The sequence below is a fragment of the Bufo bufo genome, chromosome 1 (genome assembly GCF_905171765.1).
Source record: "Bufo bufo chromosome 1, aBufBuf1.1, whole genome shotgun sequence".
Lineage (NCBI taxonomy): Eukaryota > Metazoa > Chordata > Amphibia > Anura > Bufonidae > Bufo > Bufo bufo.
In genome coordinates this window covers 601,390,770-601,418,711 of record NC_053389.1, presented here as the reverse complement: position 1 = coordinate 601,418,711, position 27,942 = coordinate 601,390,770, and the positions used below count along the sequence as shown (strand labels likewise).

The following is a 27,942-nucleotide window of genomic DNA, read 5'->3' as shown; positions in this document are numbered from 1 at the left end:
TTGCAGGGAGCAGGTAAGTATGAATCTTTCCATAGCGGAGGCAGACTGCAGGCACCTGTAAAATTGTCTTATTTCTGACAACACGTTTAATGCCGTCTTCCTGTTCTGTCTAGCAGCTCTGAGATGACCGTAGGCATCCCCAGTGGTGAACATTCTCCTCTGGATTTCACTAGTAAACGTGCAGCGCAGTTGGATAAACACCCACTATGTGAATATTAAAAATAATATGCCAGTATACTTGGGAAGGGAAGGAATTTAGGCTTTGTAAACCACAGACAATTTGATTTCCTAAATGTGGAGGCGCCGATCACACCAATTAAACATGCATTACCAAAGGTTCACAAAGGCGTGAACCCTCCCCCCGATAGTTTCAGGCATTGGTTCGCTGTTGGAGAGGCTAGGACTATGGCTGGATTCAATCTGACAGCCATTAGTCAAACGAGTGCCTGGGTACATTAGGGATACCTCGGATGTACTGAGGAGTTTTTTTAATGAACAATAAAAGAGTCAATATACGCGGCTAACTATGGATGTGATGTCGGTGTATCCATCAATTCCCCACAATGTTGCTATCCTTGCACTTGAATACGATCTACACAGATATAGTAAATATTCTATGGAATTCATTGATTATGTATTGGAGGTGACCCTGTTCCTTATGACCCACAATTATTTTTCTTTTGACAACCAATTTTTTGTACAAACTTAGGGGTGTTTCTATAGGAGCTAAATTTTCACCATCCCTAGCGAATTTAACTATGGCATACTGGGAGGAACGATATAGAGATATATATATATATATATATATATATATATATATATATATATATATATATATATACATATATACACTGTACAGACAATCCCTTTGCAGATTTGATAGTGTGGTATGGTAGATACATGGACAATCTGCTCCTCATTTGGGGCGGCGATGTGTCTGCCATATCGGACTTCTTGAACTATGTGAATGAGAATCCTTACAATCTCAAATTTACTCATTTGCATGACTCTCATTCCATTAGCTTTTTGGATTTGAAACTTACCGGTATTCAGGACCAGACTATAGGCACGGAAACCTATTGCAAGAAGGTATCAGGCAATACAATAGTAAAAGCTAAGCCATCATCCAATTTATACTCTAAAAGGCAATTCCAACAGGAGAATTCATTAGGGCACGAAGAAACTGTAGTACAGCTACAGCATATAACAAGTAATGCCACCAAATAATGACAGGATTGAAAAACAGGGGATACCCAGACTGGATGCTTTCCAGGGCTTTGGATATAGCGACAAATAAATCCAGGGAGAAATTATTATTTAAAAGGATACAAACAAAATCAATAAACACATGTAAAAATGCAGAGGATTTGGAGCAACCAACACTTCTTCTTACTTATAGTCGCCAATTTACACAGATACAACATGCCACACAAAAATGTATACCTATCCTATTCGAGGATGATATCCTGCATGAAGTATTAAAGAAAGGATGCAGAATTGTTTCTAGACGACCCAATACCCTTGCAACCACTCTGTCACCTTCACTATTTACACATAATAACAAGAATGCCTCTGGTTCTTGGATGAAATATACAGGTTCTACTAAGTGTGGGAGTCACCCATGTAAAACCTGTAGATTTGTTAAACCTACAACAAATTTCCAAAACTCTACACATCCTGAGACATTCCCGATTAAGAGTTACTTTATTAATTGCAATACCAGCAGTGTTGTTTATGAAATGCAATGCAATGAATGCAATCTTATGTATATAGGGAGTAACTCGAGGAAGTTCAAAACGAGGCTATTGGAACACCTAAATTACCGTATATTACTAATCCTCCAGCGACAGGCATATCTAATGCAACAAATCATTTTATCTTAGAGCATAAATCGTAGACTAAACAGTTTTTCTACTTTTGCCATAGAGGAGGTGACATAAAAAAACGTATCCTACAGAGGCAGGCATATTGGATGTTTAGGTTGAATACCAGACATCCTTTTGTTCTGAACAAAAGAAAGGAATTGATGTACTTTTATTAAATATAAGCATGCGACAAGGTAGTACAGATAGCAGAAAATAACCACCATTATTTGTGTTTTACAACATGAGTGTGGGGATACTATATTACTGTGTCCCCCATTCTCACGCTGTTCACACCATGCGATAGATTCAGGTGTCGGTTTGTAAGTTGGTTGTTGTATTTAACACGAAGAACCTGGATTGTAATTCTGAAATATAATGACTATCGCTCTGGTTTGACAATATATATATATATATATATATATATATATATAAAAATTTAACTCATTTAAATTTGTTGATGTATGTTAATCATCGGTGTAGCACCTGACAGGGTGTGGAGCTCCCTGCACGGTCGGGGGTGGTTCCCCTTTCCCCCTCCTTCTTTGGGGAGGGGGGGCGTACTTAAACCTGAGTGTTTGGAGCTCCGTACGGTTACGACTAAGAACGCGTCAAATGTGCAAGAGTAAAAGGATGTGTCCATATATGTAAAGCTCTTACTGGAAATAAAGACTACGCAACGAAACTACATACTAGTGCTGAAACCTCTTCTTTTTTGCTGCTTTCACACTAGCATTTTTGCTGGATCCGGCAGGGTTCAGCAAAAACGCTTCCATTACTGATAATACAACCATCTGCATCCGTTATGAACGAATCCGGTTGTATTATCTGTAACATACCCAAGACGGATCTGTCATGAACTCCATTGAAAGTCAATGGGGGACGGATCCGTTTTCTATTGTTTCAGTTAGGATAATACAATCGGCTGCATCCGTTATGAATGGATCCGGTTGTATTATCTCTAAAACAGCCATGATGGATCTGGCACTAAAACGGATCAGTCCCCATTGACTTGAATGGGGGGTCATGCCAGATCTGTCTTGCTCCGCATCCTAGGACGGAAAGCAAACTACATCATGTTGCCGTTTGGGAACGTTACTAAACGGAATGTAATGGATTTTAGAGCATTCCGTTCAGTTCAGTTTTGTCCCCATTGACAATGAATGGGGACAAAACAGAGGCGTTTTTTTTTCCGGTATTGAGCCCTTATGATTGACCTCAATACCGGAAAAATAAAACGCTAGTGTTAAAGTAGCCTAAGTCCCCAGCATTCCAGTTTTGGCATAAAATACTACTTCTATTTAGATTCCACGGAAATCATATTTATTTGCACTTTTCTCATGCTAAGAACTTTGCAAGTTTTGAAACGCGTAAATATAGATGATTGACAAGGATTTTGCTTCTATGACAATACTGGATTGCCTATGACTTTATTATTTTGCATATGTAAAGATTACCTGTGACAGATGACACCCAGTAGGATTTGCTAAGATTGCTTCTCTTGTGTTGCTTACGCTTATTTTTATAGACTATTTCTTTAATATCGATTGTGGCATTTAACCACCTGTAATTTTTGAAAAGGTTGCAAGCCTTAAATTTTTTTGCCATGATTAAATATATGGAAGAAGACAAAAGCCGAAAGGCAAAGTAGAGTAATTATCACACGTCATCAACGTGTCTACACAGAAAAACAATTATACATTAAAATGGGATAACCTTTTATTATATTTACAGATAATGCTGACAGATCCATGAACTGTAGTATCCAGGTTTTGCCTGGTGAGCAGAATATTTATATTTTTCATTTTACACACACCTTTTTTTTTTATTAATCAAAAGAGAAAAAAAAAAACACCAATTTCTAATGTGCTACAGAGAAACACTTAAAAAGGTTTTTCAGAGATTTATATACTGATCAGCTGTTTGAGAAGGCATGGGTGCTACTGCGAGCGCCGCGGCCTTCTCCATGCTCACCAAGCACAGGATTTTGTATAGTGGCTGTGCTTGGTATCGCAGCTCGACCCCATTCACTTCAATGGGGGTGAGCTGCGCCTAGGCCATTTGACCAATGAAAATGACATCACTTGGCCTAGAAAATGCAGAGAAAAGGCCGCGGAGCTCACAGGAGTGCTGGTGTCTCCTCAAACAGCTATTCGTTGGGGTTTACAGGTGTTGGACCCCCACTGATCAGATGCTGATGACCTATCCAGAGGATAGGTCATCAGTATATAAGTCTCGGAAAACCCCTTTAAGCCAGGGGTACATTTAAGCCAGGGGTACATTACGACTTCTGATATCAAGTTGCGCAACTGAATCTGGATGTTGGAACTCAAGTTATGTAAGGCTACTTTCACACTAGCGTTTTTTGCGGATCAGTCATGGATCTACAAAAACGCTTCTGTTACAATAATACAGCAGCATGCATCCGTCATGAACCGATCCGGTTGTATTAGGTCTTCTATAGCCATGACAGATCCATCTTGAACACCATTGAAAGTCAATGGGGGACGGATAGGTTTTCTATTGTGCCAGAGAAAATGGATCCGTCCACATTGACTTACATTGTGTGCCAGAAAGGGTCCGTTTGGCTCCGCTTCGTCAGGCGGACAGCAAGGCAGGGCAGGCAGTGTTATGGTGTCCGCCTCCAGAGCGGAATGGTGACTGATCGGAGGCAAACTGATGCATTCTGAGCGGATCCTTTTCCATTCAGAATGCATTAGGGCAAAACTGATCCGTTTTGGACCACTTTTGAGAGCCCTGAACGGATCTCACAAACGGAAAGGCAAAACGCTAGTGTGAAAGAAGCCTAAGACTGAGGCAACATGATGACTTGGGTTGTGCGGATTTAATTCGTAGTGGCACATGTGGGTTGTGCATGTGCAATGCAAAGATACTGATGACCTATCCTCACGATAGATCATCAATATGAGATCGGCAGAGGCCCAATTCCTGGCACCCCGGCAGTCAGCTGTTTGAAGTGGTAAATGTGCTTGTGCAAGCACTGCTTCTGCTTGAAAAATCGTGTGGCGTCTCATTTGCAGCAGCCACGCAGTTTAATTATACATGCTTGTCCCATTCACATATAACACATAATAACACTTCGCAGCCTGTACAAGGGAGACGACATGCAAGCAATTTTGAAGATTAAGTAGCACTTAAACGAGCACCACTACCCTTTCAAACAGCTAATCTGCAGGGGTGCTGGGAGTTGGGCCTCCGATCTTATATTGATGATCTATCATGAGTATAGGTCATCAGTTGGGGGTTTTTCGGGGTTTGGGCGGTGGAGGAATTCTGTTATGGATTCCGTTAGCACAAATTATAATGGAATTCCATGAGGGAACGCAAAACAGAAGCCTTTATGAGGCATTCCGTCATAATAGAGGTCTATGGGCAGCATAACTGATCTGTCTGGCTTCCGTTATGCAGGACGAAAAACAAAGTCCTTCCGTCATAGAATTCCATACTACCGGAATCCATAACGGAATTCCTCCACTGCCCGAAACTGAAAACGTCGGGTTCGCTCATCCCTAGCCATCATTATCTTTGTACTGCACCTTCCCTTTAATTGTGTTTCAACTTTGGTGCAATTAAAGTTGCAGAAGCATTAAAGGGTATGGAAGCTTTAGAGGTCTTTTTTTTTTTTTTACTGTATTGTACTTTCTTTTGGGCTAAAAACATTTTTCCAACTGACGTTTATTAAAATTTTTCAACCGCTTGTCTTCCACAGCCTTCAGGTTTTCACTGTCCCAGTTGATTGTTTTGTCCCCTTGTCGCTAAAGAGCTCAGTCTGTAGCCCTTATCTGTACTTTCCTGACAGGTCATAAACACTAATTTAATCCAAATTTTAATACATTTGATAATTCAGTTTAAATAAATGTTTATGACCTATCAGGCATGAAGAGATAGAGGCTACATATCAAGCCCTTCAGCTCAGCTGTCAGAAAGAAAAGGACAGTCTGCACCGTCAGTGAAAACCTGAAGGCGACAGAAGACAAAAAGTTGAAAATTGTTAATAAAGACCAATTGGAAAAAAGCTTTTTAGCCCCATATAAGTACAATGCAATAATAAAAATGCCCCCAATGCGCCCACAGCCTTTAAGATGCACAAATTGCGTTTTTGTCATTCAATACTATTTAGAGTTGCATGATACACTAAAGGTGCATCAAAATGCTACTTTGGTGCATCTCCCTGTTGCAGAGACGTAAACAATTCAATTCCTTCCCATGGATTGAAGTGTGGCACAACTTTTGAAGGGAACCTGTCACCCTGAAAATGCAGCGCAAGCTGCCGGCAGCATGTTATAGAGCAGGAGGGTTGTGGTGAAGGGTTTAACTTGCACTTTATTAATTTAACTCTCTGCTCTTTTTATACTTAGGAGCTCTAGGGTTGGTTTGACCCAGTGACCTTTATCTCTGCAGGACTTTGTATCAGCTCTGTCAATCACAGAACAGTCCTACATGACTCCTAAAGCTCAGAAGGAGATGGGATTTAAATGTATAAATTACAAGTTATACTGAATCTCCTCCCACAAAACCATACATCAATCTGCTCAGCTCCTCCTGCTCTAACATGCTGCCTGCAGATTACACAGCTTTTTCATGGTTATGGGTTCCTTTAAATTCACATAACAATCAAATCGTAGCCCAAACCTTAAGAGAAGCAGGGTGGCAACTTTACCTTGTTCTGTTTTTTTCCTATTATTAATTTGGGGATATTTTGGAGTAGACTGTAGCTCTCAGTTTTGCCTTTTTCCCACTGCAGGGCATTAAGTAAAATAATGTACTGTAACTAGGCTGTGGGGTAGAAAGCTTAGGACAGTTTAAAAACTTAGGACATACATTTTCTACAGCCTGATTGACTATAATGGGATCCGTTTGGTTTCCGTTCAGGGGAACACATTTTTAGTGGAGAAAAAAAGTCCTGTATGCAGGAATTTTCTCTTGGGTACTTTTGACAAAAACTGCGGTGGAGGCCCCGAAAGGAGCCTCTGAAGCAGATGTGAACATGCCCTTACAAAGGTACACCACAATAAAAGTGATCTCATTATGTCCCTAAAATCAATTACTCTGCAAATATTAATGGTCCCAAGATAAAATACCTCACTGTTCAGAAAATATCAAAGTCATGTGTTAAAAGTGCTGCAAATGACAATATTTGAACGCTCCTTCCCTTGTGTAAGCCTTTACATCACCTATTGGCCCCTGCCCACCACTTGCTCCCATCCTGTGCTCTAAGGGCCGCTTTCTTTTCCTCTGGGGAAAAATGAAGGACAGTCAGAAGGGCGCTTAAGGTATGTTGTCTACCAAGGGGATCTGAAAGAGTCAAGAACCCCAACAATACATTTTTTAGATATTCCATATTAGCCCCCTCCCTGCTTCTGTCTCGCATAGCCTTATCAACCTGCTCATGTAAACTATGCGCCTCCTCATTTTTCTCTGCTATCCGTTCTTGCATGCTTTGCAATTCTGACTCTAGTTCATGCTTTCTGCGCCGCAGGTTCCCAATCTCTGCTTCTTTTCGAGAAAGTTGATCTACATAGACGAGGAAAGCAGATGAGTTGTTCTGTGGAAGCTCTAAACCATTCTCTAAAGGGTCTGGCAAATGTGGACATATGCTAACTGGAGTCTTGGTTTCTCTCAATCTTTCCAGTTCTTGCTCTTTCTCATTTAGCACAGCCAAAACACGTTCCCTGTGTTGTCTTAGTTCTTCCTCCATTCGTGCCATAGTCTCACGACTTTCCTTCCGCACTTGTTCAAGCTCCTGTCTGTGAGTCTGAGCTAATAGCACAAGTTCCTTACGTGTGGCCTCCATTTCTGCTTTGTGTCTAGTCTCTGCTTCCTCAGAAGACACTCTCAGGGTGAGATACTTTTCTTTTAATTCTTCTAACTTCTGCTTGCCAGCTTCCAGCTCTCCTTCACGCGCCCCTTTAGTTCTCAGCACTCCCTGAGCTCGAGCTTTGTAACGCTCAAACTCTTCTTTCACCTGCTGAAGCTCCTGTTGGTAGAAGAGAGCTGATCCACGCTGCTCTGGACTATCCTCAGTGTCCTCCCCCACTGAAGATTTCATGACAAGGGTTTCAGGTGGAGGATGCATGGAGGTGGTCATAGCAATTGTTTTGTTCTCGGTTTCTAACTGTAAAAGGCGTTCTCGCAGTTTACGTAGAGTTACTTGGTCCCTCTGTTTGGATGTCTCAGCTGCCCCCAAGAGCTCAGATAGCTCAGACACTTGGGACTCAAGAGAGCGTATCCTTTCCTCCTCTTGCAGGAAGCTCTGCTGATTATGCTGATCTTCCTCCAGCCTCTGAAAAAAATTGTAAAATATAAAAGTAAGGAACTAATTTTATATATTGGATATAATGATTGCTTCCTGTCAGAAGCGCATGTTATAAAATACACAGATGTCCAATCCTGATGGAAATCACACATTTTTTCACATAAGAAAAGTGGTCAACTTTCTTGCTCCACTGACAAAATCTAGACAGTGCAGAGGAAAGACGAGGACTGATTCACATAGAATTGGTAATCGAAGTCAGGTTCATGGCTCTCCTTAAAGGGAACCTGTCATCAACTTTATGCGGCCCATTCTAACGGCAGTATAAAGTACAGACAGGTGAGCTGATTTCAGCGGTCTGTCATTTATAAGTTAAAAGTAAGTGGTTGCCGAGAACCAACATCACAATCATTGCAGACTGGGCCTGGAAAAGAGTCACGGCCACCTGAGAAGAGTCCTGGTTATTCATGAATTCCTGCTCTCCTTGCCCACCTGCTGATGACTGACAGGCTTCTACCTAGTTGTCTCCCTTTCTATCAAGTAGAGAACTGCCAATCATCAGCAGACGGGTGAGAGAGCAGGAGATTAGGAATAACCAGGACTCTTCTAAATTAGATGTGACTCTTTTCAATGCCTGGGCTGCAAAGATTATGATGCTGGTTCTCAGCAACCACTTACATTTAGCTCATGAGTGACACACCGCTGAAATCAGCATTTCTGTCACTAATTTATTCTGCCCTCAGTGAGATCAGCATAAAGTTGATGACAGGTTTCCTTTAAAATAGTTTTCCAGGATTTCAATAATCACCTGTTTAATCACCTACAGATCCAACACGGATGGGTTGGCGGCCACCACCGCCCTCTGTTTACTTGTCTTAAAGTGATGATCTGCTGTACATGCACATCACCAATTACAGGCCTCGGCTGCCTTCTGCCATTTATGCAAGCATTACTACTGAGGCAAGTAATACAGCGGCCAAGGGCAGCATGTCATCCCTGCTGGGGAGCACACAAAGACCAGTAAGGCCCACCAAAGTGGTGGTGTTGGGGCAGCAGAGGATCAAACAAGTGAATATATATATATATATATATATATATATATATATTATATATATATATATATAAACAAAGAATAGCAGCAGCACAGTCAATGACTTCAGGCAAAAGAAATCCATAACAATATCCAAAAACAAATGATGAGGCAGCACTCCAGGATCAGTGAAGGGTGTTAGACCCAGGACATAAACGGGTCTAACACCCGTCACTGATCCTGGAGTGCTGCCTCATCATTTGTTTTTGGAGATATATAAATATGGAAAATGAGGACACAGCACACTAGCGTTAGGGTGCAAAATCAGGCCAACACGAACCGGCACCAAGGTCCGATTCAATAGAGAAAAATACAAAAATCTATATATAGATTTTATTTATATATATATATATATATATATATATATATATATATATATATATATATATATATATATACACACACACACACATATATATATATTAATACATATATAGAAAAAGGAGAAAATCCAGCGGGAGCACCAGCCAAGGTGTGGGTGCAACGTCCAGCACGGGGCAGCGGCAATACCCCAAGTATTGTAGAGACGGAAGAAGTCGGACTGCACTCCAAAATAATAGTGAAATTAACAATTTATTCACCCATAATATGGCAAACTTGCGACGTTTCGGCTCACAAGAGCCTTCCTCAAGCATAGAAACAGTGAAAGTGAGAGCATATAAAAGACATTTCATAAGTGTAGGACCAATCAGATTGATTCGTTTCTCCAGACTCCCACCGCCAAAGAACTCAAACACAAGTTTGTCATTATATCCAGACGTCTCATCGCAATGAAATTACATATGGCTACATTGGGACAATATTACAAAGAAAAAAAGATCCCGAGAGGAATGCGTTCTAATTTACGTCCAAACCTGTTTCCCAACAATGATTTATTTTGCAAACGTTTTGAAATGTTATCCAACAGATATTCTCTGGACTATATTTTATTGAATATTGATTTTCTACAGCTGGAAGTAACCTCACTTACCGATGAATTAATTGAGGTGGAACGTGTACTACAGATACAATTATCCCCTGATGAATATGCACATTTTAAAGATGATACACAAAATCAGTTGTCTAAAATGCAAATGGAATTGGAGGAGGGTAAAAGGAGTAAATGGATCCGTGATGCAGAAGACTATAAGAGAGGTGATATCTACACATGGCAGACAGACCCACCATATATGTCCTTCAATCAAAATAGTAAAATGAAAATAAAAAATACACAGTCATCCACAGATGAAGAAAGAGCTTTTTTAGGAAGCGATCTGGATATCAAGAAAAGAAAAGAACAAGAACCAGAAGGGGAGGCAAAAGGTTCAGAAGACAAAGGAAAACAGCGGTACAACAGAACCAGACTACAATCGATGAAGGCATCATCCCAGAGAAAGAGACCATAGTCTTTAATTTATCCTCAATGGAATTGACTGTTGCTCAGCACAGTGTCTTATCTAAGGGACTTACCTTTTGCCCATGTTCCAAGGTAAATTGGTTTAACCTTGAAATGGATTTGAATGATTTTTTCCGCTGGGTCGTATTGCCAATGCACAGATATGCTCCAGTGAACTCTCACTTAAAAAAGTGGGCCTAACTAATAAAAGTGCTTTTTACCCTATTGTGGATGAGCCTGCGGTAGAGGCCTACATTTCTGCAGTCAAAAGAGACATCAGAGAGCTCAAATTCCGTTCTGGGGAAATAGACAGATTCACCCATCCGAATCTGACTACTGCAGAAATTGAGGCCCTATCTCAACTCAAAAATAATTCCCAGTTGACGATCAAACCGGCCGACAAGGGCGGAGGGGTGGTTATACTTGATACATCCAAATATGTCAAAGAAATTGCACGTCAATTGAGCGACATAAATGTGTATGGTATATTACATGGTGACCCAAAATTTAATATCATGAATATGATCCGTCAGAACCTATCCGATGCGGTGGTCGGGGGCATTATAGATGAAGGGCTTAAGGAGTACTTGATGGTACCCTTTCCCATCACTCCAGTTATATATATATTGCCCAAAGTCCACAAAAGCCTTGTGGACCCCCCCGGCCGCCCCATCGTATCTGGTTCTGATTCGGTGTTTAGTAGAATAGCCATTTTCTTGGATAAATTGCTAAGGGATTTCTCGACAGCTGGTAGATCATATATTAAAGACACAGGTGAATTTTTGCAGCAATTGAGAGGTACTGATGTGAGTGATGTGCAGAGCCTAACTTTTGTGTCCTTTGATGTTGTATCGTTATACACGTCAATAGGACATGAAAAGGGTATCGCTGCAGTCAATAAATATTTGGATGAGTCGCCTTTAACACAAAATGCTAAGTATTTCATCAACATTATGTTGAGACTTATTTTGGAGAAAAATTATTTCTTGTTCCAAGATACTTTCTACAATCAAAAGCGTGGCGTTGCGATGGGGTCAAATGTGGCCCCAACGTACGCTAATATATATATGCGCCACATGGAGGAGGACTTTATCTATGTATCCCACCACTTTCAGCATGTTCTGAGGTGGTAGCGGTACATAGATGACGTCTTCCTCCTGTGGACAGGTACGGAACCTCAATTGATTGATTTTCATGTTTACTTAAACAGTATTGATACTGATCTTCAATACACAGTATCTTTCTCAAAGACACAATTGTCATTTTTTGACACCAATGTTCGATTGATTGATGGCTCTATTCACACGGGCTTGTTTGTCAAGGCAACTGATAGAAACACACTCTTGCGGTTTGAAAGCAATCATCCCGGTAGCCTAGTCAAACATCTACCTTATTCACAATTTTTACGCACAAAGCGTATTGTATCAGATCAGATGGAGTTCACAACTACTTTGGAGATGAGGCAGGCAAATTTAAGGAACGGGGCTATCCCCGTCGATTGTTGGATGAACAAAAAAATAGAATTCTGCTTACTAACACGGAGACTGCCCCAATTGCCCCTCAAAAGACACGTAGGATACCTTTTATGTCCACATTTTCTGATCATAGTGTGGCGATAGGGCGTATTTTGAGAGACAATTGGAGCATTTTAAGTAAATCCATTCAGGATGTACCCGAATTTAGACTTCCTCCACTTCTATCTTATCGCAAAAATAAAAACATTAAAGATCATCTAGTGAGGGCAGATGTCGGTCCTAAGAAGGTCAGTATTCAGCGGACATTGGCGCCGTTGGGGCTTGGATGTTATCTGTGCCTCAGCTGCGTCAATTGCCGCTATATCTGTAAATCCAGATCCTTCATACATCCATCTACAAATAAAGAATATCCCATTAAATTTCATCTGACCTGCTCTTCATCATACGTAATCTATGTGCTGGCTTGTCCTTGCAATCTAATTTATGTTGGAGAAACATCAACAGAATTAAAGTTGAGGTTAAACAATCATAGAAATTCCATTAGGAAAAAACGCACCGATCTACCAGTTGCTAGGCACTTTGGATCCCTACAACACACTGAACGGGATCTAAGATGCTGGATTGTTGATCAGATTGCACTTCCTAGGAGAGGAGGTGATCGTTCAGCAATCCTTAAGAAAAGAGAATTGCGATGGATCTATGATCTGGATAGCTTGTACCCTAGAGGCCTCAACGTTGAGTTTAGGTGAGAGTCTTGAGATCTGTGGTTCGCTCCCCCTTTCCCCTCGTGCGGTATACCTTTCTCTTTAAAGTATAATAGTGCAGGAGAATTGTGAAAGATTAATATGTAATTGTAATATAATATATATATATAAATATTGACATATGTACTTTCTCTTTGCCTTTTAGAACATTTTAATACACATAATATTGGATACGGATCCGTGAACTATATCCTTTTGGAAGCAACGGAGACCAGAGCTGATATCATCGTTCTCTCCTCTATGCGCAAACCCAGATTTGTAATCCTTTTTATTTGCAGATTTAGATCTTTGATTATTTCTTTGATGTGATGCTGTTCCATTTTATTAGGGATGATCTCCCTGTGGCTGCATTATTGCTAGCGGTCAGGCTATTGGTGTCGATATGGTTCATGGAAATGTTCCTCTCCGACACCTACGGCCCTTTAGTTCGGTGTCCCTCTCGGCAGGGTGGGATCCCGATCCATCTGCTGACACATGTAGGAGACCCCTACTACGGCCATTTACCTTATTCTGGTGATATTTGGTACAGCTCACATCGGTGTATTGTATAAACGCATAGGGCAACCTGCCCTCAAACAAGATGGCGATGTTTGTTTGATACTATAGAACGCATGGGCCACATTTTTTGCATCATGACTCATAGGATGATGCTTATCTGGACATGCGCATTGAAGAGACAGAGACGCTCAACGAACGCGATGGTCTATGTGGGCGCTACAACTTCCTAAGGTTCTATTTCTACGATCCGCATTCATTATTACATCACTGTTTTTATTATGATCTGTATTGGCATTATTTTCACATAAAGGGATTTACTCCCGAGAATATAGATTACATGGCACACGTCACTTTATGCACATGTACTTTGTGTTTTTTGTAACAGATGTATGTAATTGGATCCTAATTGTAACTTCAATCTGATTGGTCCTACACTTATGAAATGTCTTTTATATGCTCTCACTTTCATTGTTTCTATGCTTGAGGAAGGCTCTTGTAAGCCGAAACGTCGCAAGTTTGCCATATTATGGGTGAATAAATTGTTAATTTCACTATTATTTTGGAGTGCAGTCCGACTTCTTCCGTTATATATATATATATATATATATATATATATATATATATATATATATATACACACACACATACACACACACACACACACACACACAGTACAGACCAAAAGTTTGGACACACCTTCTCATTCAAAGAGTTTTCTTTATTTTCATGACTATGAAAATTGTAGATTCACACTGAAGGCATCAAAACTATGAATTAACACATGTGGAATTATATACATAACAAACAAGTGTGAAACAACTGAAAATATGTCATATTCTAGGTTCTTCAAAGTAGCCACCTTTTGCTTTGATTACTGCTTTGCACACTCTTTGCATTCTCTTGATGAGCTTCAAGAGGTAGTCCCCTGAAATGGTTTTCACTTCACAGGTGTGCCCTGTCAGGTTTAATAAGTGGGATTTCTTGCCTTATAAATGGGGTTGGGACCATCAGTTCCGTTGAGGAGAAGTCAGGTGGATACACAGCTGATAGTCCTACTGAATAGACTGTTAGAATTTGTATTATGGCAAGAAAAAAGCAGCTAAGTAAAGAAAAACGAGTGGCCATCATTACTTTAAGAAATGAAGGTCAGTCAGTCAGCCAAGAAATTGGGAAAACTTTGAAAGTAAGGGCTATTTGACCATGAAGGAGAGAGATGGGGTGCTGCGCCAGATGACCTGGCCTCCACAGTCACCGGACCTGAACCCAATCGAGATGGTTTGGGGTGAGCTGGACCGCAGAGTGAAGGCAAAAGGGCCAACAAGTGCTAAGCATCACTGTTGGAAGACCATTTCAGGGGATTACCTCTTGAAGCTCATCAAGAGAATGCCAAGAGTGTGCAAAGCAGTAATCAAAGCAAAAGGTGGCTACTTTGAAGAACCTAGAATATGACATGTTTTCAGTTGTTTCACACTTGTTTGTTATGTATATAATTCCACATGTGTTAATTCATAGTTTTGATGCCTTCATAGTCATGAAAATAAAGAAAACTCTTTGAATGAGAAGGTGTGTCCAAACTTTTGGTCTCTACTGTATATATATATATATATATATATATATATATATATATATCTATCTATATCTATCTCTACACACGCACAAACAAGGACTACAAGTGGCAGCCCACTGCTTTAGGCACAAAGACACATGCAAACATTGAAAACATGAATGAATGTAAACTTTACTGCTATACTTACTATATGAAAATTAGAAGCTCTTTGCGGCGACAAGGTGGCTTCTAACAGACAGGTCCTACACTAACAGTCATGCCTCTCATAGGTTTTTGGCCTCAAAAATTCAGGGCAATGTAGAATCCAGCTATGCACTAGGCAGATGGGCACAAGTAAATGATCTAAATAGGGGAAACCACTCCCCTAAATGTACAATGCAAAAGAGAGACTATAACCTCCAAACTATGTAAAGGTGAATCCAAGAGCACGCTACCATGGCTGCAATGCAAAAACAAAACAAGTACTACAAGTAGCAGCATACTATTGTTTTTTTTTAAACATGTCCTGCTCTTAGCAAAAGTTTTAATAACCCCAAACAACCCCCCTTTAAAGTATTGTAGGAACACCAAATGGAAACGTCCCTGTTTTTTTTTAAAGATAGCAGCAATGTTTTTTTCAACTTCTTTATGTCAGGGATGATGTTGCAGATAGCTGGAAGTTATGGATAAACATCCGACTGGCTTGATCCTAAACTAAGGAGCATAAAGGTGACCCCTATAAAACCCTAAGGCCCCTTTCACACGGGCGAGTATTCCGCGCGGATGCGATGCGTGAGTTGAACGCATTGCACCCGCACTGAATACCGACCCATTCATTTCTATGGGACTGTTCTGATGAGCGGTGATTTTCACGCATCACTTATGCGTTGCGTGATTCACCATGGTAAAAGATCATGTGACGTACCATGTGATGACCGGAGTGACGTCATCACAGGTCCTTGAACTATAATTAATGCTCACCACAGGTCCTATTCAGTAAAGGGGACAGAAGGAGATGCCGGGGGGGGGGGGGGGGGCCTCAGGAAAACAAAAACATGCATTTAAAAAAGTGAGTTTTTTTTTTAGTTGTGTAAAGGTTGGAAAAAAAATATATACATTTAATATAAATTAGGCATTGCCATAATAGTAATTTTTAGCAACAATTTATGCAACATTCTAATAATTGCTCTGGTCAACACTGATCACAAAAAGCATCTCCTTTTTCCTTTTTTAGGTGGGGACAGTGGTTCCATAGCACATACCTTACGTCTCTCCTCTTGTAGCTGTGTTTCCAGATCTTTCTTCACTGCACAAAGCTCCTCCTGCAGCTCCTGGACCATAGGGTCAGGCTCTGTTCTCTTCCTTCTTGCTTCAATAAGGTCCTTCTTCAGGTCTTCAATTTCCTTGCGGAACTTTTTTAACTGTTCTTCTGCTGCCTCAGCTCTAGCTACAAGTTCAGATCTACCTGCCAGGTCTTGCCTAACTTCCTCCAGGCGGAGCTCCACCTCTTGTCTCTGGTCTCTCTCTCCTTGCAGTAGACGCTGCAACTCCTTCAGCATTACTGCATGATCTGCCTGCTCCTGTGCACGGTCATGTTGGTGACTAATCAGTTTAGCCCTGTTCTCTGCTAACTGTGCCAGTAGGCCCTGAATCTCCCCTCGTAAGTGAATACGCTCTTGTTCCATTTCTTGTGCCATTTCGTCCTTCTCCTGTTTTGCCTTTCTTTTGTCTGCTTGGTAGGAGGCTTCCATGCGAGACTTCTCTTGGGTAACCGTAGCCAAAGCGCTAAGGTAAGAAAAACAGAAGTTATGATGACAATCATGTTCATAGTATACATATAATACATGGAAGGTAATCTATACGTAAAAAAAAAAAAAAACAGACAAAAAGAATCCTCTACTGTTCTGTTCGTGGTTATTGCTGCCAAGCATCTTCTAACTGGATAGGATGCACAAAAGTTTTCTTGGAAATTAAAACTATTCTAAAATATCTCCCAAGAAGCCAATCTTTTACTCAATAGGTCTCATGCATAAAGGTCCATTCACACGTCCGCAATTCTGTTCCGCATTTTGCGGAACGGAATTGTGGACCCATTCATTTCTATGGGGCTGCACAATGTGGACAAGAATAGGCATTTTCTCTTAAGTGCAGGCGATGTTCGGTCCGCAAAATGCAGAACGTACATTGCCGATGTCCGTGTTTTGCGGATCCGCAAAACACACACGGATGTGTGAATGGACCCAAAAAGTGTTCTAAAAAAAAAAAAAGGGTCTGTTTTCCCTATAGCAGCCAATAAACAGGCTGCGGGATCATACAAGTACACATAATGGCCGATTCTAAAGGCCCCTGTACCCATTAGGCCACTTGCAGACAAGCGGGAGCGGATTAGGTCCAGATGAGTTCAGTGAAAAATGCGCGATTTCGCAATCAAGTTCATTCAGTTTTGTCTGTGATCGTGTTCAGTTTTTTCGCGATTTAATGTGTTTTGAACGCGCGTCATAAAAACTGAATGTTTACAAACCACATCTCTTAGCAACCATCAGTGAAAAATGCATCGCATCCGCACTTGCTTGCGGATGCGATTTTCACGCAGCCCCATTCACTTCTATGGGGCCAGCGTTCCGTGAAAATCACAGACTATAACATGCTGAAATTTTCACGCAACACACAAGTGATGCGTGAAAACCAACGCTCATGTACACAGACCCACTGAAATGAATGGGTCCAGATTCCGTGCGGGCGCAATGCGTTAGCATCACACATTGCACCCGCGTGGAAAACTTGTGTGAAAGGGGCCTTAGTGTATTGTTGGGTGAACCCACTGAGTTTAACGTGCATGGGGAGCTCCCGACTCTCCCCTCACAGATGACACTGTGAGACAGAAGGATCGGGATATGAACCGCCAGAAGTGCCTAGCAGCAGCTTTCCTCCTTCTCCCCATTAAATACACGTTCATCTCAGCATGTGTTATGAGGAAGTTGTGAGGGAGTCAGGAGAGACAGCTAATGAATGTGTATGGCCGCCTTAAGACTAGACCATCAATGTGTCTGTAAAACCCCTTTATACGTTGGAGAGAAGCAGCCGTCAGAAAGGAGGAGCTTAAATAGGATTTGTCTCTAGAGTCTGACACTGTCAGCAATAATGGGACAATGTCAGAAAAGACATGCCCCCCCCGACATGATAATAGTAACACACAGTTGTCAATTATTTATAACAGGGATGCTCAACCTGCAGCCCTCCAGCTGTTGCAAAACTACAACTCCCAGCATGCTGTAATAGTTGTAGGCTGTCCATGCATGATGGGAGTTGCAGTTTTGTAACAGCTGAAGGGCCGCAAGCTAGGCATCCCCGATTTATATATTTCAAATAGGAATAACAGGGGAACAGCACAAGGCAATGTTTTAAAAAAGATTACCCAGAATCTTATGGAGAATACAAGTAATTACTAAAACGGACATGTCAGGAGAGCGGACATATCCTCTTTAAAGGATTTTAATAGTGATGGCCTTTCCTCAGGGCACCCTGCCAATGAGTCGATCCTGACTAGCTTGGGCACCGGAACTACGCAGCTACATCCACTGTGTAGTGGACAGAGCTGGCTATTGCAGCGCTGCTCCCATTCACTTCAATGGGAGCAGTAATGTTGAAATCAGCTCTGTCCACCAGTCAGACAGCAGTGCCATAGCTGGCAGGGGGGTAGGTTGTCAGATCCCTGCTGATCACATATTGAAGGCCTATCCTGAGGATAGGTTATCAATATTTATGCTTGAATACCCCTTTTAAAGCATATCTCCATCTTATACATTGAGGACATATGCCATAACTGTCTGATGTATGTGCTCCCACCTATCTATAGAACAGGGGTCTACCAACCTCCCGGCCACTACATCCAGGCAGAGATGTGTGTGTCAGTCTCCATTCATTGATTCCATTCTAGGATAGAAATATGGTGAAACTGCTGAAACCAAAGTAACTCCCATAGAAGTGAATGGATATAACCCCACATGTGAGGGCCACCGTCTGGACATGGAACCTAGTGACCACATCACCAGGTGTTATGGGGAATCCCCATTCTGAAGCTAAATGCGAGTCCTATAGGTGGGAGAACACAAATCTTATCAGACATTCATGGCATATCCTGGGAATATGCCAAAACTGTCTTAGATGGGAATACTCCTTTAAATGGTTATTCCCATTTTTGTCTTTCATGGCCAAGATGGAAATAATCCCAGTAAGCACTGGCCAAGGGTAGGGAAAATGGCTGTAGCTACCATTCACTGCTATAGGAGATAAGGAAGTAGTTATTTCCATCTCGGCCATGAAAGACTGAGATGAGAATACCCCTTTTAAAACCCTGCTGTCATGGTGAACTCTATGCATGAAGCATAAGTGGAGGGTATGTAAATACATTGCTTGCAAAGGAAGGGTCACCTGGTTAGCGTGGCGAGCTGGTTTTTTAGTTGTACTATCCTTCGGTCTGTATCTGCCAGAGTAGAGGGGCCGCCTTCTCCACTAGCTGTGCTGACCCCACTTTCTGAACCGCTGGCCTCTTCTACCCCACCACCGTGCTGAGCAGATTCCTGTCGTTCATCTTCACTGGTCTCTCCACCTTTAGCACTGGGTAGGCTTCCCGCCGTATCTACACTGTCTTCACTGTGCGTGGAATGCTGGTCATCATGTGGCTCCTCCACATCGGTGAAAAGCGATCCAGGCTCCTGTGACGTGGACAGCACATGAAGACTGGCCTCTAAAGCCTCTTTTTCCTTCAAGAGACTCTTGTATGCTCGCACAACATCTTTCAGCCGAGTCTGGTACTGAAGCAGCTGTTTCCTCTGAGTTTCCACCAATTCTTGCAGTTCTTTCTTACTGGGGCCACCTCCAAAATTCACACCCAGCTTCTCCATGGTAGCTAGTCAACTACTCACCCTGCAGAAAAATAAAAGACCAGAGTCACATATCCCAGTTGCATTTGATCCCAAAGTTTTTTATTTATTTTTATTTACAGCAATTAATTGATGGCTACATAATAGAAGACAATTTACATTGAAGAGAATGACATATGAAAATAGTTTCAGCACGATCAACCCTATTAAACCCTATTCAACCCAGACTGCATGAAGGGTTGACCCTGCTGATTAAAACGTCACTTTGTTTATGCCTGTAAGATGCACCGTTCCAGAGAAAACTGCACTTTTTTATTAATATACTTATTAGCTAGTTTGAGCACTGAGGGTCAGGTCAGAGCCCTGGTTTGTGAACACCCTTACAGCCTTAGGCCTAGTTCACACGACCGTATGGCTTTTATTGTTTTTTGCGGTCCGTTTTTCACGGATCCGTTGTTCCGTTTTTGAGTTCCGTTGTGTTTCCGTTTCCTTTCCGTTTTTCCGTTCCGTTTTTCCGTATGCCATGTACAGTATACAGTAATTATATAGAAAAAATTGGGCTGGCCATAACATTTTCAATAGATGGTTCAGAAAAAACGGAACGGAAACGGAAGACATACGGATGCATTTCCGTATGTGTTCCGTTTTTTTTTGCGGACCCATTGACTAGAATGGAGGCACGACCCGTGATTTACGGCCAAATATAGGACAAGCTTTATCTTTCAACAGAACGGAAAAACGGAAATACGGAAACGGAATGCATACGGAACACATTAGTTTTTTTTTGCGGAACCATTGAAATGAATGGTTCCGTATACGGAACACAAAAAAACGGCCCGTACACTCGCAAAAAAAAACACGTTCATGTGAACTAGGCCTTAGCCATCCCTGTCATTCCAGAGGATGGGGGAGTGTTTACAAACTAGTGCTCCGAAGGGCTCTGCCCTGCCCCTCAATGCTCCAACTAGCTAATTAGCACATACAATTGCAGTCTTCTCTGGAACGGTGCCTCACACAGACATAAACAAGATATAATTTTAATCAGCATGATCAACCCTACCATGCATTGTGCCTGGTTTAATAACGTTGATCATGTTGACAGATACTCTTTTAAGGGGTTGTCCGGGTTCAGAGCTGAACCTGGACATACCCATATTTTCACCCAGGCAGCCCTCCTGATGTTAGCATCGGAGCATCTCGAGCTCCAATGTGCTCCCTTGCCCTGCGCTAAATTGTGCAGTGAAAAGGCTCTTTTATTTACAATCACACACTGCCGGGGGGAAGCTTCCGCCCGGTAGTGTGTTCAGTGAAGTCACCGGCTCTGATGGGCGGGCTTTAGTGCTGCCCTAGCCTTTTTACTGGCTAGGGCAGCGCTAAAGCCCGCCCATCAGTGCTGGTGACGTCACTGGGCTTCCTGGCAGCCCCATGGAGAAACCCGATTCTTCACCGGAACTCCTGAAAATGCCTTTGCCCTGCGCGATTTAGCGCAGGGCAAAGGAGAGCATCGGAGCATGAACTGCTCCGATGCTCAAGTCAGGGGGGCTGCCTGGGTGAAAATGGAGGGATGTCCGGGTTCAGCTCTGAACCCGGACAACCCCTTTAAGGAAACTGGTCAGAGATTGACCCTTCCCCTCAAGCTGCCATTGGGCTAGCAATAATAAAGTGTACCTTGGAAAATGACTACTGAACTGTATGCAAATTACTCAAGTGTCCGATGGCCGTCTCTTCAGCAGGCAAGCGTCCCGTGATCCTGGCAGTAACCAATCTCAGAGGCTTTAATGATGTCTTTACAGGGCACAGGTAATGATTCAGGAGGCCTGCTGAAGAAACACTTGGATAGCGATTTGCATACAACGTAGCAGTCACTAAAGGTCTACACAGCGACGACAGAGCAGCAGATTGTTGGGAAGGAACCATTCCTGATCTCCTCCAGAGTATGGGGAGGAGCAATTGCTAATGCCATTACTCTTCTCCATACTGACTCTTATGCACGATCTGCTGCCAGCAAACGACAAGTTTTGTGTACACAAAAACGATCGGATTACCTGATTTCTATAATAAAACCTGTTGAAGAGGGTGAAATCCACACCAAAAATCACAAAAACAGTTGACATGCTGTAGATTTCTAAATCCGCACCGCAGGTTAGTGTCTGCACGTAAGAAAGAAGAAAAATGTGCATGAAATTTGTAAAAACCGCAGTGTAATACAGCACCAGCACAGTGTATGGGATTAGACATATCTCATGTACACTTTGCTTTTTCTTTCCACGCGGAAATTGACCTGCTGTGTGGATTTATGTTTGCATTTTTGTTGTGGATTTCACCTTTTTAATGGAAGGGTAAGATCTGCGGCAAAACCAAATGAAATCTGCACCAAAAAACTCAAGTAAGGCTACCTGCAGGTGAATGCACATAAGATCTGCATGATAGATAGATAGATAGATAGATAGATAGATAGATAGATAGATAGATAGATAGATAGATAGATAGATAGATATTGATCGATATACAGATGATAGATAGATATACAGACAGATAGATATACAGACAGACAGATAGATATACAGACAGATAGATATACAGACAGATAGATATACAGACAGATAGATATACAGACAGATAAATAGAAATACATACAGATAGAAACACATACAGATAGATATACATACATACATAGATAGACATGAGATAAGATAGATTATAGACAGATAATTGATAGATATACAGATGTGAAGAGCCGTCATGTCTGGAACAGGTACATCTCCCATACATGACACCAGAAGTGAGTTGTACTTGTCTGTCCCTCCTATGTGTACGGCCGCAGCAAGCACCAGACTATGTGGAAATTATACCCCGCACTGATACTTACCTCCCAGGCCTCCCCTACGACGGTAAGTACCCGGGAGGTGCGACTGACGTGTCTGCTCCCTGGCAGGTCAACCGTGCCTACCCGGATCCATCTCCGGTATCGAATACTTCCGGTTACTTCACCTCAGGGTGTACCAAGATGTCTGACAGCTGACTTCCTGTACGGTCACAGCGCTGGATGCGTGCAGGAAGTGACGGAATAGAACCCAGTGGAGCTTCTCCGGGAAGCCCCTGTCTCTGTGGTGGATAGGTTTGGATAGTTACAGAAACGCATGGTGTGCATGAGGTAGCAATTGAGGGTGCTGGCCCAGAGACACCCCCCTTTGCATTCATATTTTTTCTCATACTCATTACTACTAAGGCGCGGTGAGCAGGTCTGAACACTAGTCAGAAATATATGGCATGTTTGCTGGAACACCATAATGTGTCAGGCTTTTACAGCAGAAGTTCTCTCACTTCAGCAAGTGGCATTTATCATGTAGAGAAAGTTAATACTAGACACTAATGTATTGTGATTGTCCATATTGCTTCCTTTGCTGGCTGTATTCATTTTTCCATCACATTATACACTGCTTGTTTCCATGGTTATGACCAACCCTGCAATCCATCAGTGGTGGTCATGCTTGTACAATATAGGAAAAAGCACTGGCCCATGTGCTCTCCCATGGTCCTGGCCACCAGAGAGGCTGATGTTTTTTCTTATAGTGTAAAAGTACAACCACCACTGATGGATTGCAGGCTTGTTGTAACCATGGAAACGAGCAGTGTATAATGTGATGGAAAAATGAATCCAGCCAGCAAAGGAAGCAATATGGACAATCCCAATACATTAGTAAGTGCCCTGTATTAACTTTCGCTACATGATAAATGCAACTTACTGAAGTGAGACAACCCCTTCAATGGCAGTTTAGACTCCCTGATGATTTTCCTCCAAAAAGCATAGTAGTTTTGGAGGGTTTTTTTTCACCCATAAACCTCGATTTTAACAGCTTGTTGCCCAGTAATCAGAAACAGGTCTTGTAGTGGAGCTGCTGACTACGGGTCACAGAAGATGGAAGCGTTGTACTCCTGATTCTGTGCCTCTGCTGCTTTAAAGAGGACCTTTCATGGGTTACAAATTGGTATGCCTACCAGATATGGCAACCCCTATGGATGCAAGCACTTTTTTATTTTATATAAATACCCCACCATTCCGCTGCTGCACCTCCCCCTGTTTTTTGTGCCTGATATGCTAATTCAAAGTATCTGTCCAAGGAGAAGGAGACATTTGGTTTCTTCAGTGGGCGTCTCCTCCCTGCCGGTGACGCTGTACAATCGCAGCGGACCACATCACAGCCATAGAGAAGGTGAGCTGTTCTTGTGTGATTATTAAATCTCACAAGAACAGGCTATGTATGCAAGTACTATACTCGCATACATAGCCTGTTCTCATAAATCTCACAAGAACAGCTCGCCTTCTCCATGGCTGTAAAGTGGTCCGCTGCGATTGTACGGCAACACCAGCAGGGAGGAGACGCCCTGAAGAAACCAATTGTCTCCTCCTCCTTGTATCGATACTCTGAATTAGCATATCAGGCGCCAAAACAGCGAGGGGCACATCGGCGATACGTTTGCATTTATAGGGGCCACATTATCTGGTAAGGATACCAATTTTTGTAACCCATGAAAGGTCCTCTTTAAAAGGGTTGTTCCAAGACAACAACTAAGCACCTATCGACAGGAGCGTAGTGTCTGTTCTACAGGGGTCCAACCACTGGGGCCCCATGTGCCACAGTTTGAATGGAGCGAGAGACGTACTTGGAACCGAACCGAGTTCGATACAAAGGTTTTTTACAGTAGAAATTAATTTCCGAAGTTATTACACAAAGTCTCATGAGACTTCACAAAGTAATAACTTTGGCTCATCAGAGCCAATACATTCTAATACTGTACAGAGCGTCCGAAGTCAATTCGCTCATCCCTACCCATGATGTTTCATTTATTTATTTTTTCCTAAGGGAGGGGGGGGGGGGGTATTTACCGTATTTTTCACCTTATAAGACCAAAAAAAAAAGTGGGGGGGAAATTCCCTTGCGTCTTATAAAGCGAATACTATTGAGCGCTTCCATTCACTAGTATGCATTATGTGCGGGGAGAGAAGCGCGGCAAGCGCTTGTGGTACTTAAGCTCCCCAGTCTTCCTTCCTGGGGCCTGTGCTTCACTGTCCTGACCATGTACAGCGTCAGGACGTAATGCGCGCACTATGACGTAACGCCGCACGCAGTCAGGTGACAGAGCAGCGCAGACCGGGAAGACAGGGGAGCGCGACTTCTGCCGGAGGTGGAGAGGAGCCACGGCGCAGGACAGGTAAGAGAAGGTTTTTATTTTAATCTGATCTGAGGTCTGATGGGGTCTAACATTGAGGGCTGGTCTGAAGATGTGGACTGATCTGAGGTCTGATGGGGGTCTGACAATGTGGGCTGATCTGAGGTCTTATGGGGTTCTGACAGTGTGGGCCGATATAAGGACTGATGGGGATCTGACAGTGTGGGCCGATATAAGGACTGATGTGGATCTGACAGTGTGGGCCGATATAAGGACTGATGGGGATCTGACAGTGTGGGCCGATATAAGGACTGATGTGGATCTGACAGTGTGGGCCGATATAAGGACTGATGGGGATCTGACAGTGTGGGCCGATATAAGGACTGATGGGGATCTGACAGTGTGGGCCGATATAAGGACTGATGGGGATCTGACAGTGTGGGCTGATCTGAGGTCTGATGGGGGTCTGACATTGTAGGCTGATCTGAGGTCTGATGGAGGTCTTACATTGAGGGCTGATCTGAGGTCTGATGGGGTTCTGACATGGAGGGCTGATGTGATGTCCTGATAAGGGGGCCTGATCTGATGTTCTGATATTTATGGGGGTCTGATCTGATGAAAAATATTTAGTTCTTATTTTCCTCCTCTTAAACCTGGGGTGCGTCTTATCATCGGGTGCATCGGGTAGATTTTTATATATATATATTTTTTTTAGTCATCCTAGTTAGATTGAATCTTGTCTTTTGTAATGAATATCTATGCATTACAGAATATAATAGTCAATATATTCAAATGCTGTGCTGCCACCTTTGGATTATACTAGTAATTGGCTTATAAGTCTTGCACAGGCTTAGGGCTTATGCACATGAACGTTTGGGTTCGTCTCCGAGCCGCATTTGGATGCAGACCCATTCACTTCAATAGGGCCTCAAAAGATGCGGATAGCACTTTGTGTGCTGTCCGCATCAGTTGCTCCATTCCGTAGCCCCACAAAAAAAAAAAAGAACATGTCCTATTCTTGTCCATTTTGCGGACAAGGATAGGCATTTGTATTATGGGCGGCCTGTTCCGTTCTGCAAATTTTGGAATGCACACAGGCGGCTCGGTCGTGGGCACAAGCCCGTAGGCTTATTTCTAGTATGGGCTACCTCCCCAATCTTAGTCAGGGGAAGGCGTCCCAGCCCAGGAAGCGATCAGCTCCCGGTTGTAGTGCTCCCAGATGCTGTGGACATTTGACCACTGCATCTCAGGGGTTGAATGTCCGCAATTGGCACTACTGCCGATCACAGACATTATCCCCAGGCCTCTGCTGTGTAAAACAGCAGAAACTCGGCGATTATGCTGCACGCGAGTAGGCACCATCTTTAAAGATCGGACTTGTACAGCAGAGGTCCGGAAAGGGTTAAAGTGTTTTTCCAAGACTAAAATGTTCATGGCGTATCCTTACATTAAACCAGGGTTCAGCAACCTCAGTTGTGGTAAAACTACAACTCTCAGCATGCACACTTGCTTGGCTGTTCTCAAAACTCCCTTAAAATGTTGAATTAGAATTTTCACAACAGCTGGGGTTGAGACCATTGGAATAGACCAGGGGTAGGCAACCTCCGTCACTCCAGTTATTGTGAAACTACAACTCCCAGCATACATAATTGCTCTGCTCTTGTCAGAACTCCCATAGAAATGAATGAAGCATGCTGGAGGGCCAGAGGTTGCTGACCCCTGGAATAGACCATCAATGATTCATCCAACCACAAATACTTCCACCAGTCATGACAAAAGGCATCAAAAGAGGGTTTAGCTGCTAAGCAGACACTGCCATAAGTATGGCCAAGCCACTGTCACCAGATAAACAATAAAATTATGTTTTGGAATGATGATTTGTTTTTGTTTTTTTTACTTTCCGGTCTGTCATTTAGATTTCATTTACATATGTTGGAGAACACTTTTAAAATGGGAATTCTGCTTGAAATACTATTATTATTAATGCAGTTGATCTATACCTGACCAAATCAGGTAGAAGTCTAATGAAATGGTTAAGGATGGATAAGATCCGATTGAGACTTTCTGGGTCCTAGGTAGGGATCGACCGATTATTGGTTTGGCCGAAATTATCGGCCAATATTGAGGATTTTGAACGTTATCGGTATCGGCATCTATTTTGCCGATATACCGATAACGTATGGGGAACACAGAACGTGCTGCTCTCAGCGCGTTCTGTGTTCCCTCCGCAGCACAGGGGAGAAGGAAGCAGTGTCTCCCTCCCCCTGTGCTGCTGCTGCCGCTGCCGCCAATGACAGAAGAGAAGACAAGAGGAGGGGAGGGGCTGTGGCCGCTGCGCCACCAATGAAGATAAGCCTTTCATTCATTCATATACAGGAGGCGGGAGCTGGCTGCAGAATCACATAGCCGGCTCCCGGCCTCTATGAGCGATAGCTGCGATCCGCGGTAGTTAACTCCTCAGGTGCCGCGGATCGCAGCTACCGCTCATAGAGGTCGGGAGCCGGCTATGGGATTCTGCAGCCAGCTCCCGCCTCCTGTATATGAATGAGAGACTTATCTTCATTGGTGGCGCAGTGCGCCCCCCCCCCCAAGCCCCCCAGTATTAATTATTGGTGGCGCAGTGCGCCCCCACCCCAATCCCGGCCAATAGTAAAAACATTGGTGGCGCAGTGCGCCCCACCACCCCCACCCAGTATTACTCATTGGTGGCAGTGGCCACAGGATCCCCTCTCCCCTGCTCCTCCGATCGGAGCCCCAGCTGTGTAAGCCTGGGGCTCCGATCGGTTACCATGGCAGCCAGGACACTATTGAAGCCCTGGCTGCCATGATAAGCTCCATGCTGCTGTGTGCACAGAGCAGCAGGGACAGTGTGAGATCCTATTCACCCTGATAGAGATCTATCAGGGGGAATAGGACAAGGGTTCTAGTCCCTAAGGGGGCTAAAAGTTAGTAAAATAAATAAATAAAATATTAAGTATAAATGAAAAAGACTTATAAAAAAAA

The 27,942-nt window shown here is 42.8% G+C and overlaps 1 protein-coding gene across 1 annotated transcript; it reads right to left on the bottom strand.

Annotated features, from left to right (window-relative positions):
• Positions 1–5,486: 5,486 nt before the first annotated feature.
• Positions 5,487–22,763, bottom strand: GCC1 (GRIP and coiled-coil domain containing 1). The gene is made up of 4 exons (XM_040413538.1): positions 22,637–22,763; positions 19,316–19,810; positions 16,147–16,669; positions 5,487–8,166 (listed from the first exon to the last, which is right to left on the bottom strand). Exons 2-4 carry the CDS (start codon positions 19,786–19,788, stop codon positions 7,054–7,056), a joined length of 2,109 nt encoding a protein of 702 aa, XP_040269472.1. The 5' UTR covers positions 19,789–19,810; positions 22,637–22,763; the 3' UTR covers positions 5,487–7,053.
• Between the last annotated feature and the right edge of the window lie 5,179 nt (positions 22,764–27,942).